The sequence below is a fragment of the Vombatus ursinus genome, unplaced genomic scaffold, assembly GCF_900497805.2.
Source record: "Vombatus ursinus unplaced genomic scaffold, bare-nosed wombat genome assembly UNPS02001419.1, whole genome shotgun sequence".
NCBI classification, from domain to species: Eukaryota; Metazoa; Chordata; class Mammalia; order Diprotodontia; family Vombatidae; genus Vombatus; species Vombatus ursinus.
The window spans coordinates 8,424,574-8,437,289 of record NW_020941197.1 but is presented as its reverse complement, the minus strand read 5'-3'; the positions used below and the strand labels follow the sequence as shown (position 1 = coordinate 8,437,289).

At 36.7% G+C, this 12,716-nt stretch overlaps 1 protein-coding gene across 21 annotated transcripts in view; it reads left to right on the top strand.

Moving 5' to 3' along the window:
- Positions 1–12,716, top strand: part of ABI3BP (ABI family member 3 binding protein) — a 301,260-nt gene that overhangs the window by 153,069 nt on the left and 135,475 nt on the right. For all 21 annotated transcript variants that reach the window (XM_027866372.1, XM_027866234.1, XM_027866358.1 and 18 more), the window contains exons 6-9: positions 1,105–1,148; positions 6,530–6,578; positions 8,023–8,094; positions 8,795–8,887. In XM_027866372.1, coding sequence (XP_027722173.1) covers positions 1,105–1,148; positions 6,530–6,578; positions 8,023–8,094; positions 8,795–8,887 — 258 coding nt within the window. The remainder of the gene's footprint in view (positions 1–1,104; positions 1,149–6,529; positions 6,579–8,022; positions 8,095–8,794; positions 8,888–12,716) is intronic.

Genomic DNA, 12,716 nt, shown 5'->3' with positions numbered 1-12,716 from the left:
GGCATATATCTCTGATGACACATTTTATGTAGGTAGATATAATTAATTAAACCATGCCTTGGTTGAATGAGAATATTAATGCAATTTTTCAAAATGTTTGCTTCCTTCGCATTAGAAGAATCATACAAATGTCATCTAGTTCAGAGTACTACTTTTCATTACCATGATTATATAAAGAAAATAAATGTAATTTTAATAGACTTCTCTCCTTTTTGTATTTGATTTTTAAAACAAGCATTAAAAGTGGTGAATCGCCAGTGTATAAGAGTAAACTTTTTTTAAGGTCTAAGTCTTTTGATTAGTAGCATAGAGGAATATAAGTCTTTACCTAGCTACTTGAAGACAATAAGTAAAGAGAATGTTGGAGGGGCAGCTAGATGGTGGAGTGGATAGAGCACTGGCCCTGGAGTCAGGAGGACCTAAGTTCAAGTCTGACCTCAGACACTTGACACTTACCAGCTGTGTGACACTGGGCAAGTCACTTAAACCCATTGCCTAGCCGAGAGAGAGAGAGAATATGAATATGTTGGAGCATGAAGGAAACACCACCTTATATCATTATCAATATAAGACAGAATGAAAAAGGTTTTGGTAGCCACCTTTTGGGATAGTGAATTCATTAACATGGGAGATACGCCCTATCATACATCTATTTGGTGCACTTTCTACTATTTCCAAGGATAATTGTAGAGTTGGTGATTTGAGTCATTAACAGAAAGTATATCCTCATTAATATTCCTTGTATGTAGTCTGATAAAACCATATAACAATCTCAATTCCATTCATTGATAAGGGGAGAAGTGGAGCTGGGATGAAATTGTAGAAAACATTTCTGTCCCCACTGGTTGTCAGACATGAAAGAAGTAAGACCCTATTCGTCTTCTCAGATTTCACGTTACAGGTATATATAAAATGGGTAAAAGAAAGTTGTACTACCAATAATGAGACCATATATAGTAATTTTACTATTTAAAAGGAATGAAAATAAAACTGGTGAAAGATGGGAACTGAGTTGTCTTGACAAGTGAGCACTTGATTTTTTTACTTAATGAGGTGAAAATAATGTTTCTTTTTTTTTCTCTGTTATATCAACTAAAAATAAAGGAAATGGAAAAATTCAAAGTACCTATGACCAGATGCATACAGTGGTATGTAACAAATTTATTTTCAAAATTAGCTAGCAAAAAGTTATTTTTAAGTATTTATGTATCCAATTTACTTTCTCACTGCTGTTTACTAAGTAGCTGAGGCCTAGAGAAGTGAAATTCATAGTTCTAATTAATTAAAAACTCTTAGGATTAACTGCTATAATTATCTCTCTACTTAGTAAACAGCAGATTAGATAATTCCTAAAATCTCTATCAGCTCCAATACTCTGTAGGTCCATGATTCTATAATTAATATAACAATTAAATTATAACATAATTATAATTAACCTAGCACTCTAAATGTGTATGCCATTGTGTCTATGTGCTGTCATTCAGGTAGACTTTTTGTTGTACTGTTTTTTTTTTCTTTAATTGCACACCTGATGTTTTTTAAATAAAGAGCAGTAAAAGGAATGTCTTTGGGGCTAGAGAGATCTGGGATTATTATGGACTTTTTAGAGCTGTGTTGCTACTATTTAACTTTCTCCTCCGTCAAGGGTCCCCTATTACGGGGTAAAAAACCCTACTCAGTACTAAGTATTCTCATGGTATATATGCATATGTACATATAGGAAAACACATATATGTTATTCTTTTATAGATGAATCAAATCTAAAAGACGAAAATCTCACAATGAAACTTCAAACTCAGAGGTCCATTTGTCCTTGTCTCACCTTCTGATTCTTATCTTATTCTCATCTTAATTCTTATTTTGAGTGGGTAGGTTCTTAGGAATGGTACCATCTCCCCAGCATGTGTGGCTGCTTCATTTTTGGTTTTTTTCATCTTCTATGGAGCACTAGGCCTTTCTCCCTTCACAGCCACTTATTCCAAATAAACTGTGTTACTTTTGGCAGAGTAGCCCTGTTGAGGGGGGTTACTCAGCAGGATTGGAGAGAAGATTAGGTCTCACTCCCAGGAGCTTTTATTCCCTTCTCCCATCATAAATAAATATGACCGGGGTGGGGGGCGGTTAGAGAGACAGACAGGGTGCAATAGGAAGTAACTTCCTGCATCTCTGATACAGATCCAAAAGTTTTATCACTTCAGGCTGCAAGGCGGAATCCTCCCTTAACCTGAGCCAGCAATCCTGGTGTTGTAGCATCAAGTGCTTGTTTACTTCCAAAGGGAAACACAACTCCATTCAAAAGGATATTTTAAGGCTCTTCTATTCGGCTTGGTTCAGGACTACCATCTGGACAGAATGAAAAAAAAAATTTCTAACTGACATCTGTACAGCTCTGCAATTTGATGAAAATTGGAAAGGAAGAGTCTGGGATAGATTCTGACATCTTACATGGCCATATCTTCTGTCCTTTTCATTGATTTGATATAATGACTCATTTCAAACAAAAAAGTAATGAAAGTGTTAATGAAAAGCTTAAATATCATTTCATTGAGAACCTGCCTAAGAGGGCAGTATCTCAGGGGTTTTGAAATAAATTCCAGATATGCCATCAAATGTTAATCAAAATGGAAGCTTTAGACAATATTTTCATTTCATGCTTGCATACATGTAAATACTTTTTCCTCTGAACACTTTCCAAAGAGTGGGGAAAATGAAGGATTTGAATGGAAGAACAATTTTGATTATTTCTTTAAATGAATGATGCTGTTTTAGGTAAAGTAAAAATCTTTGAAAGGACTCAGTTTTTGAACTTTACTCATTTATACATATATATTACATATTCTGATACCTTTGTCAATGGCTAATACTGGAAATAGTGTGAGATAGAAATAAAACCTTTATCCAGAAAGTTATTTCTTCATATTATATAATAAGTCATCTGTAATTTAGCGCGTATAGGAAGATGACCTAGACTTCTTCATGGCTACTTACTAATGATATTTGGGACATTAAAAAAATTTTTTTACAATCAATTGTCTTTCTTAATGCTGACAATTTCTTAGAAAGGTATTGACCATTAATGTTTGATTATTTGGTTATAATGCACAAAATGATGATCTCTAAGAGTACCTATTTTTAACTTATCACATCTGTTTTTAGAATTGTACATTTATAAATATACTTTATATCCAGTGGTTAGATAAACTTAGTTTTAAAAAATAGAGTATGTTTTTCAGCTAGTGTTTTAAAATACAATTTTAATTGTTTAGGGAAAGCCAACTCCTCCTGAAATCAGTCTTCCCCTGGGGTATGACATCTCTTCTGACCTTTTCTTCATTATATCCAGATCCACCCATCTCCTAAGGGAAGAGCATCTATTATTGGCAAAAGGGGAAAACGTGCTGCCAATTTTTTTTTAGTTTAACAATGATCAGATAAGAAATGCCAAGAGTAAGAATGATCCCTTTTCTTTCTCTCCCTTTATCCATACCTCAAGATTATACACACAGAACAAATTATAGATCACCCATTTTAAGTATATCCATGTTCTAGATAAAAAGTTTAAAAAAGTATTTCTAGGCCAAAGATATAATAACAAACAGTTGGATCTAGTTTTCCATGTTAGCCAGAAATTTGGAAACTTTCACAAGAAGCATGTTGGTTTTGGTTTTAGCTAGACCTGAATCAGTGTGTTTTATTACTTAGTCAGTTTAGAAGAAAATGGGTGGAGTTTTTTAGAATGAATTAAAACCAGAATGTAGTATATCAAGGTTCTTCTCTTGTGCACATTTGGTTTTTCTTTCAAGACAATGGAATTGTTTTATGAGTAACTTTTAACCAGACTTCCAATGTCCCTCTATCCTAGGGATTTGAAGAGAAAGTAAAATCCCAAATAGATTGCTGTTACAAAAATGATGAATGAAACTGAGATGCTAAGACCTTTTGTTCTAGAATTGTCAAGGGTGCTTTGTGACATGACTTTGATATAAACTTGATAAAATTTGGGATAAATCAGTAATGCCAATTCTCCACGAGTTGCTACTTCGTAAGAGACAATAAAGGTGCTGCCGAGCTCAAGGGGCCCAAGGTGTTTAATCCCCCAGGACCATATTGGTGCAAGCTAAAGAGGACCCTCTCAGTTCTAGATTTGGTACGTGCACATAGGTTTTGTACTGTGGAGAAAGACCATCTAAAACACCAATATCTTTTTTTTTTCTTTTCTACTTCTTACTTTCCATCCTCCTACACTCTGCCCAATCCTGGAGCCTCAGACAAATTTACTTGAAGCTTAAGATTTTACTTATGTCCAGGATCTCTCCAAAGCATGTAAATGAGGTATAGAATAGCTTTTTATTTCCTCTCCATGCGAGGAAATGTTCAACATGCAAATGTGACTCTCATAAGTGTTCATTAATAAAGACTTAAAACAAGCAACAGTAGTAACACACCTACTGTTACACTTTCCTGAAAGGTTGAGACTTAAACGTTGGAACACCAGCAGTTTGTGGGACCACCAAACAGGCCTCATTACATTTCTGCTTGGTTCTGCATTGTCCAAACAATTCCCTCCAAGTCTTTATCTTCTAGTGAGCCAAGCCTGTTTGGGCTTGTGCTCTGACTGGTGATTGTCACTTCCTCTTAAAAAAAACAACAACCCTCTAGTAGATATAGAAAGAGCATCTCCCACATTGGCTGAGGAAGCAGTATCTCCAGGCCTCTTAAATTCACAAGGTAACCTCCCAAACTGAAAATATCCATCACAGGACCATTTCTCAGGCACCTAGGATTAGGCAAAGAAACATGAACTAGAAGCAGTATCTAGGGCTCTGTGTCTAGCCCAGGAGTGGGGAACCTGTGGCCTCGAGGCCACATGTGGCCCTCTAGGTCCTCAAGTGAGGCCCTTTGACTGAATCCAAACTTCACAGAACAAATCCCCTTAATAAAAGAATTTGTTCTATAAAACTTGGACTCAGTCAGAGGGCTGCACTTGAGGACCTAGAAGGCCATATAGAGGCCTCACGTTCCCCACCCCAGCGATAGACCCATTCCTATGCATGCTCTGTGGGGTGCCACCTTCCCTGCATATTAACCTCTCAGGCAAAACTCTGAAGTTGGCAACATTTGTGTTCAGACAGAAAGACAGTGAAAGCAGCCAAATGATGCAATGTGTGAAGGACGTGGAGTAAGATAACCTGAGTTCAAATTCCACCTCAGATACTTACTAGCTACATGACCCTAGGCAAGTCACCTAACCTCTGTTTGCCTCAGCTTCCTCATCTGTAAAGTGAGGATAAGGATACATTAGTACCTATCTCCCAGGGTTGTTATGGGATCAATGATGTAATATATGCAAAGCACTTTATGAACCTTAAAGGACTACATAATTGCTAGCTATTAGCCATCCAGGACTGTCCTGTAGTCTTGATTTTGCTTTGGGGGAAGAGACAGGATTGGGATAGAGAAAATTCACAGTATATAGTAGCATAATAACAAGCTAAATTACTTTACCTTTATATACTATAATATCTACATCTGCACCTATAGTAAAGTATGATACCAGTTCATCAAGATGATGCTATTATTAAGAAATAGTTGGATTATATTCCATATACTGTACTGTACTCTGGTTGAGAAGGCAGGTTTGCATTTAGTAGTTTATGAATATTGCTATCTAAAAACATCTAAAATATAAAGGGTTAGTGTAATAGCTTATACAGAGAACTATCCAGAAAACCATATATGTACATACATGTATAGATACATATATATTACATGTATAATATATAAACATGTGTTACATATAATATATAAGGATAGAAATAATAATATAAGATCTGTTATATGTATGTAATAGATTATGTATGCACACACACATTTATTCCTTGACAATTCTCAGTCACAGATTTAACTATATTTGTATTCTTAAAAACAGCTTGGGGAAAGTAACCCCAAAAGTAGGCACCTCTAGTGACAGACTTTCAGTCAATATGGCCTCATAGTGGAAAAGATATTTTTGGGCATCATGGCCTTCCTAGTGTCTCTGAAGTCACTACGTTTAGGTGACAACCTGCTCAAAAGGAGAGTAGACAAAGAGTCACTTAGGTGGGTGGTTTTGAAATTCTGTATTTAGCACAGTGCCTGGCATATATATACTAGACACATGATAAATGCCTGTTGACTGACTAATGTGTGGTTCTTGAAGGCTATGCCAGCAGAGGCCAAAGAGGCCACTTTCCAAATAAACAGGCCATCAAAATGAATTGTTCTGGTCAGTAATTTGGACCTTTTTTATTTTGGGGGGAAATTATTTGAACCAAATGAAAAGAAGGTCCACATAGGCACAAACGTTTTAGTCAACAAAGACTGAACCAGCTGGAGAGTTTGCCATGAAGGTTAAGTTCCCATTATTGTTTGAGAATCCTCCAAAAAATTAATTAAATAAAATGCAGAATAAAGTGTTCTTTGCTATTTTTCTTACATGAAATAATAATCTCTAGACCCAAAGGTTGACATTATTTTCCTCTCTTTTCAGCCAGCATACATTCCAAAGAAGATAATTCCCATTACAGTTATCAAACAAGGTAATCTCTATGACTCTCTGCAGGAGATAAGTGTTCAGGATTTTCAACAACCACGCTATCTTTTTCAAACTGAAGTGATTAGAAATGAATTATATTTTCCCTGTTTTTTAGAACCTGCATTGCTAATAAAAAACTCTAAATGAGGCAGCATGATTTCATAGGTAAAAGTTAAACTCCTCATTTTAACTCTTTTACCAAAATGCTGTTTGATCTTGGTTGAGTGATGTTTCAATGCCTCAGCGTCTCCATACATAAAATGGAGATAAAGTACTTCCCTCTCTTTTACTTCCTATTCTTGTAGAAATAGAATTAGGGACTGTTTTATTTATTGGTAATACAGTGTTCTTGAGAATATTACTTTTATTTATTTGGATTAAATAATATTAAAGCTATAATTTTTAGTTTTAGAAACCAAAGAAAATTTTAAATGCAAATGCTTATTCAATACTTCAGTACCTAGTTGCTTCTAATTTAGTTTCTGATTTTGATATAATAAAAAAGACTGCATTCATTGTCCTTAAAAGCTACTTGGGAGAGGGTACCAGGGCTATAATTAGGTTGGGGCCAGGGAATTTTGGCATAGGATAATAATATCTAAAAGTACCCATTTCCTCCCTAGGCGGATATATTTTTCACTGTTTCCTGCTCCAAATTTATTAGTAGTCCTCTGCCAGTAGTAGTAGTAGTATAGTAGTCGTCGTCGTCGTCGTCGTCATCATCATCCTCTGCCGTACATCATACGATATAATCCCATTCTCTCCCCTATACTCATCCGCGGGGTCACTGGCTTCATCGCGTGGTCAGCATGACTCCTCGCGGAGTCTTACCCCTCGAATCCACTTGCCAAAGCAACCCTCCTCTGGAGCCTTGTCTCCCCAGCCCCCTTTTAACTCCCTCAGAGTCATAAGTGGGTATCTCTAGAGGACAAGCTTCCTCTTTTCCTACCACCCCTACTCTTAGACTATTCTTTGAGCTTCTGTTCAATTCTCCCTCTAGCCACAGGCCTATTCTGGACCACCACGAACCCTGGAGACCCCTTTACTCTCCCTTCTTATCTTAACTCTAAAGAAGCCAAGTGTTTTTCTCACTTTGAGAAAACCTGACATTCCAAACACACACAAAGGATAGATTAAAGGAAGAGTACGTTCTCTTATATGCTGTTCTGTTCTTGGTTGCATCATATTACATTTAGAATTATTAATTTCCTAAGTCAATATTTCCAGACTGTTGTGCTTTGGTTTGATCTGCCATGGGGAGGAGGGACAGTTTCGGGAGTTGGGGGGAAGGGGTTAGAGTGAAAGAATTGTATTTTATAAAATAGCACAAATATAATATCAAAATCTTATGACTGATAATGTTAGGTCAGAATTAAATGTGCCTATGTGGCTTCTGGCAACTTCTCTCTGCAGTCTTTTCACCTTGCTATTGCATTATGTTTCCACAGTAATTCAGAATGTCACACATCGAGCAGCATCAAAATCTCCAGACAAGCCTTCGGTAGGAGGAACAATATTAGGTGACTAATTCCTATTTTTTTTTTTGACTAGCCAGGTAAAGCCAGGTGTTTCTTTTGCTAGCTGAATGTTTATGGGGAGCAGTGAACTGTGGTCAGAGTTTTTTGTTCACTTTCACAAGAATGTGTTATTATCTCTATCAAAAAGTCCTGGGCTTTTGCCCAAGGTGTGGCATAATCCACTGAGGGCTAAAAGTGAAGAGATCTGACCTCTACCATGGACTTGCTGTGTGGTATCTAAAATTACATGGCCTCATGCCATGTACAATAAGAGAGTTGATATCAGTTCTTTTATTTGCCTCCACAAAATAAGAATATACATATGAAATACACTGAACATCTTTTGTGTAAATAATGGTCAATATTGGCAATACCCAATATCTTGATAATAACTGTGGTCTAATAAAAAGTAGATGTTTACTAAATGCTTTTTGAATGGAATCAAATTAAGATTTTATATATAGTTTGCTAATGGGCTGATTGTAAAGCAATTCAAGGAACACTTGACTACATGAATTTAAAGCAACTAGATATTCAAAAGGGGACTGCAAAGAACAAAAGGACACTGACATATTCCATCTATTTGTGACCTTAGTTTTATGTCAGTTGTTTAAAATGAACATTCTAGCTTCTGTTGCTTTAGGCTTTCTCTGGTAACATATTCCACTTTCTTTTCATTGGCCTCACTTAAATTCTTATGCAGTCCATCTTATCATTCCTGGTCTGAATGAAACCACTCTGAAAGGTCCTCCACCGGTCATGTTGGATATTTCTGAAACCATCAAGACCCCACTAGGTAAGGTGGAAGTTCTACATTTGGTTTCTCTGGTTTCTGAGTGTGCACCCTGAATATTCTGAGCAAAGGTACATTAAGCTGTATACTGTTAACTATTTCTGGGGAAGAAACAGGCTTAATTTAAATGAATTTAAATATGGATTAAAGTTTGCTGGGGTGTGGGGAGGAAGTTGATATATTCAGACTAATGTCATATGTCTACTTATTAATTCCTGAAGGCATACTACCAGTTTCAGATTTCTCAATAAGAGTACATATTTATTTAAACTACTCTTTAATACACACACACACACACACACACACACACACACACATTTAAAATAAAGCTATCACCAAACTTGCCAAGCATGGCCCAACATATACAAATGAAATTTGAAGTCAGATTATCCCTGTTGAAAATTAACCAACAAACCTAGACATAGAAATTCATGAATTCCAAATCTTAGAGCTGAAAAGAACCTTAAAAAAACCCTCAGAACAACAACATCATTTTACAAATGGCAAAATTGAGATTCATGTGGCTTGCCAAAAGTAATATTGTCAGTTCATGGTAAAGGGACTAAGAAGCCAGGTCCTCTAACTCTCAGTTCTAGTGTCTTTTCCAAGCTAGCGTGTGAAACATTGAATTTACCATACCTTTCCTTTTTTATAGAATTTTATTGGATAGGAATTCTGATGATGTTTCCATGATTCCAACTTCTAGATGAAAACTGTGCAGGGTTGTAATCTAGCCTAGTATCTAAGCATTCCGCATTATATAGAAAAAATAGTTGGGTGCTTATAAACTTTTTAGTTCTCACTGGGATAGTTGGCCTTGTATAGAAAGTCTGCACATGTATTTTGCAGGGAGATATTTGTATTCCCTCAGTCTACCTAATATGGGATATCCTGAAAGAGGAAGGATGACTGGATAAGAAAGGAGAAATCTACATTGGTAGGCCTAACTGGATTATTTAAAGAAACCTTAATTCTTTTTAAAAAAATATTATATATTTTTGTGTATAATATTTTATTAGAGTCTGACAGACTTTGAGAGATAATGGAGGATAGAAGGGCCTCATGTGCTATGGTTCATGGGGTCATGAAGAATTGCCCACAACTTAGACTGAACAAAAATTAATTTACAAGCAGCTGTTCATGATTTTATTCATCATTTTATTTTCATTATAAAGATTCTCATTCCTCTTAGTGTTGCCACTGACCAGCTGTATGACCTTAGATAATTCATTTGATTTCCTTGAGCTACAGGTTCCTCATCTATAAATTGAGAGGTTTAGACCAAATGATCCCCTAGTTCCCTTCCAGTTCTCATACCTTATGTACTTATTTTAAGTTATGTACATACAAAAAGCTTGTTAAGATCTTTATTAGGGACTGAAGCTCAAAGCAGATTTCCCCTCCCCTGGCACCTCATCTTTCACTCTCGCCAATGTAAGTAACTCCTCTTCTACTCTGAGAGGGCCATTTTTAGGAAGGATGTGTAAAAGTTTTATTTAATCATTTTGTTTTTAATGGGCTTATTAAAAACTGCTCATGCTAGTGTCTAGTTTCCTATAAAAGTCTGTAATTGAACTGAAATTTCATAAAGACTAAGACTCCAATAGAGCAATTTAAAACTCTTAGTGACAGAAGACACCAGGAAAGGTCTCCTGCATTTTGGGTCAGTCCCCATGATGAATTTATAAGAGAACATAGACAAGAGTGACACAAAATGAGCAAGTCTGGATGGGTTGTGATTGGCATCAATGGAGACACTCTCGTGTACGCATTGTCAAACGGGGATAACTTTGAACCATGCATCACAGCTCTTAGTTCTGAACAAATCATCTTATTTCTGCATTTTCAAGGAGGCTAGTGCTACCTGAGCTTTTATTTAACCTTTGAAATTTCTTCAGTTTGGGAAAATATGTGAGTCCTTGTTATGGCATGATTCGCTAAGATTTAATTCTCTACTGGAATGAGAAGGGAAGATGTGCAGAGTGAAATACAAATAGTGGAAATGTTCCTATTAATCATTAGTTTACATTCTTGGAGTGAGGAACATGACAGTGTAGGGGCGTGGAAAGAAAAATATTTTATCAAATGGGAAACAAAAAATAAATTTCTGAGGAGGGGGAAATCCCTCAAACATAACTCTTTCTGTTAAGTTTATCATAAGGCATCAAAGAATGTAACAGTTTGCCAAACCCATGGCTTGACTTGCCAAAATTTAGCAAAGTAAATGTATTGACAAAAGTACTGAAAAATAACAGAGGACAAGGAATTTCCTGGTTTTTTAAAGGCTGTATTCTGATGGCAGCTCTGTACTCATGACCCAAACTAGCCTTATGCTAGTGGTGGAGTAAATTAGGGCCCTAGAATCATGCATAGATTTGTAGTTGTTATTTTACATAATAAGGCCCAGAAAGGTCAAGTGTCACCCAAGGCCACACAAATAATAAGTGACAGGGTCAGATTTTTAACCCAGCTCCACTAATGCCATATCCACCATCTTCTCACCATACCACACTGCCTAAATTCAATGTTGTGATAATAGAGAGAAAAAAAAGAGAAGGAGAAAGGAAAATTGCCAATTAATGGCTTTCATAAGGACAAGGGGGGAGGAGAGGAATTAATATGATTTGATTTGTGGGAGATAGAAAGAAGGCTTAATAGCCGTTAAGTCAACCAATAATGAATACCCATTGTAACACCACCGACACTGACAAGAAGAAGAAATGGCTTTAAACGACATTAGAAAGGATTTAGATTAGGCATAAGAAAGATTGAGAAAGACAGCATGGGAACAGTGGACAGAGAGTTGGCCTCAGAGCAAAGAGGACCTGGGCTCAAGTCCCATTTCTAACATCCTAGTTGTGCAACAATGGGCGAGTCACAAGCAACCTCTTAGTGCTCTAGGCAACTCTCTAAAACTGTAGTTGCAGAGAAAATGCTTATGTGCATCATTGGGGAGGGGATTTCCTCATTGGAGAGATCCCCATACCAATAAATTCATAGGTTCAACCTCTCTCTATGAGAAAGAAATATTATCCTTTCATAATATTGTAGCCTCCAAAGTTTGTTGTTGTTTAGCTGTTTCAGTTGTGTCTGACTCTTCTTAACCCCATTTGGGTTTTGTTTTTTTTGTCAGAGATCTTGAAGTGATTTGCCATTTCCTCCTCCGGCTCATTTTACAAATGAGAAAACAGAGGCAAACAGGGTTAGGTGACTTGCCCAGGGTCACACAGCTAGTGTTATGAGTCTGAGGCCAGATTTCAACTCAGGAAGATGAATCTTCCTGACTCCAGGCCCAGTGCTATGCCATCTAACTGCCCCAAAGGAGGGGTGTAAATTTCCATTCTTCAAGTACTTTAATGTAACATTTTTAATATTAAATATTTTTGGACTAGCTGACGTCTTAAAGTCCTTCCTCATCTTAGGATTCCCTGAACATTTTATTTCATTATTCAAGCAAGGTTCTGTATTCTCTCAAGGCCTAACCCACCCCAAGGGTATAAATGTAGCATGCTTAGAAACTGAATTAACTCTTTTAAGCCTCTAGACCACTTACTTGGCTAGGCCCATGGTCTTCTCAGTGTGGTACTCTCTCTGCCTATACAAACTGCAACCGCCTTACAACTTGTCATCCTCTGTGACTCTCGTCCATATCTTTCCATAAATCTTCCATAGAAGAACTTCCCAATGTGCTAGAAACAACAGAAAGCTCTTTTGTTCACCTAGTCCAGCATTGTATAAATAAGGGCGGCTAGGTGGCACAGGGATAGAGCTCTAGGCACAGAATCAGAAAGACTCATCTTCTTTAGTTCAAATCTGGCTTCAGACACTTATT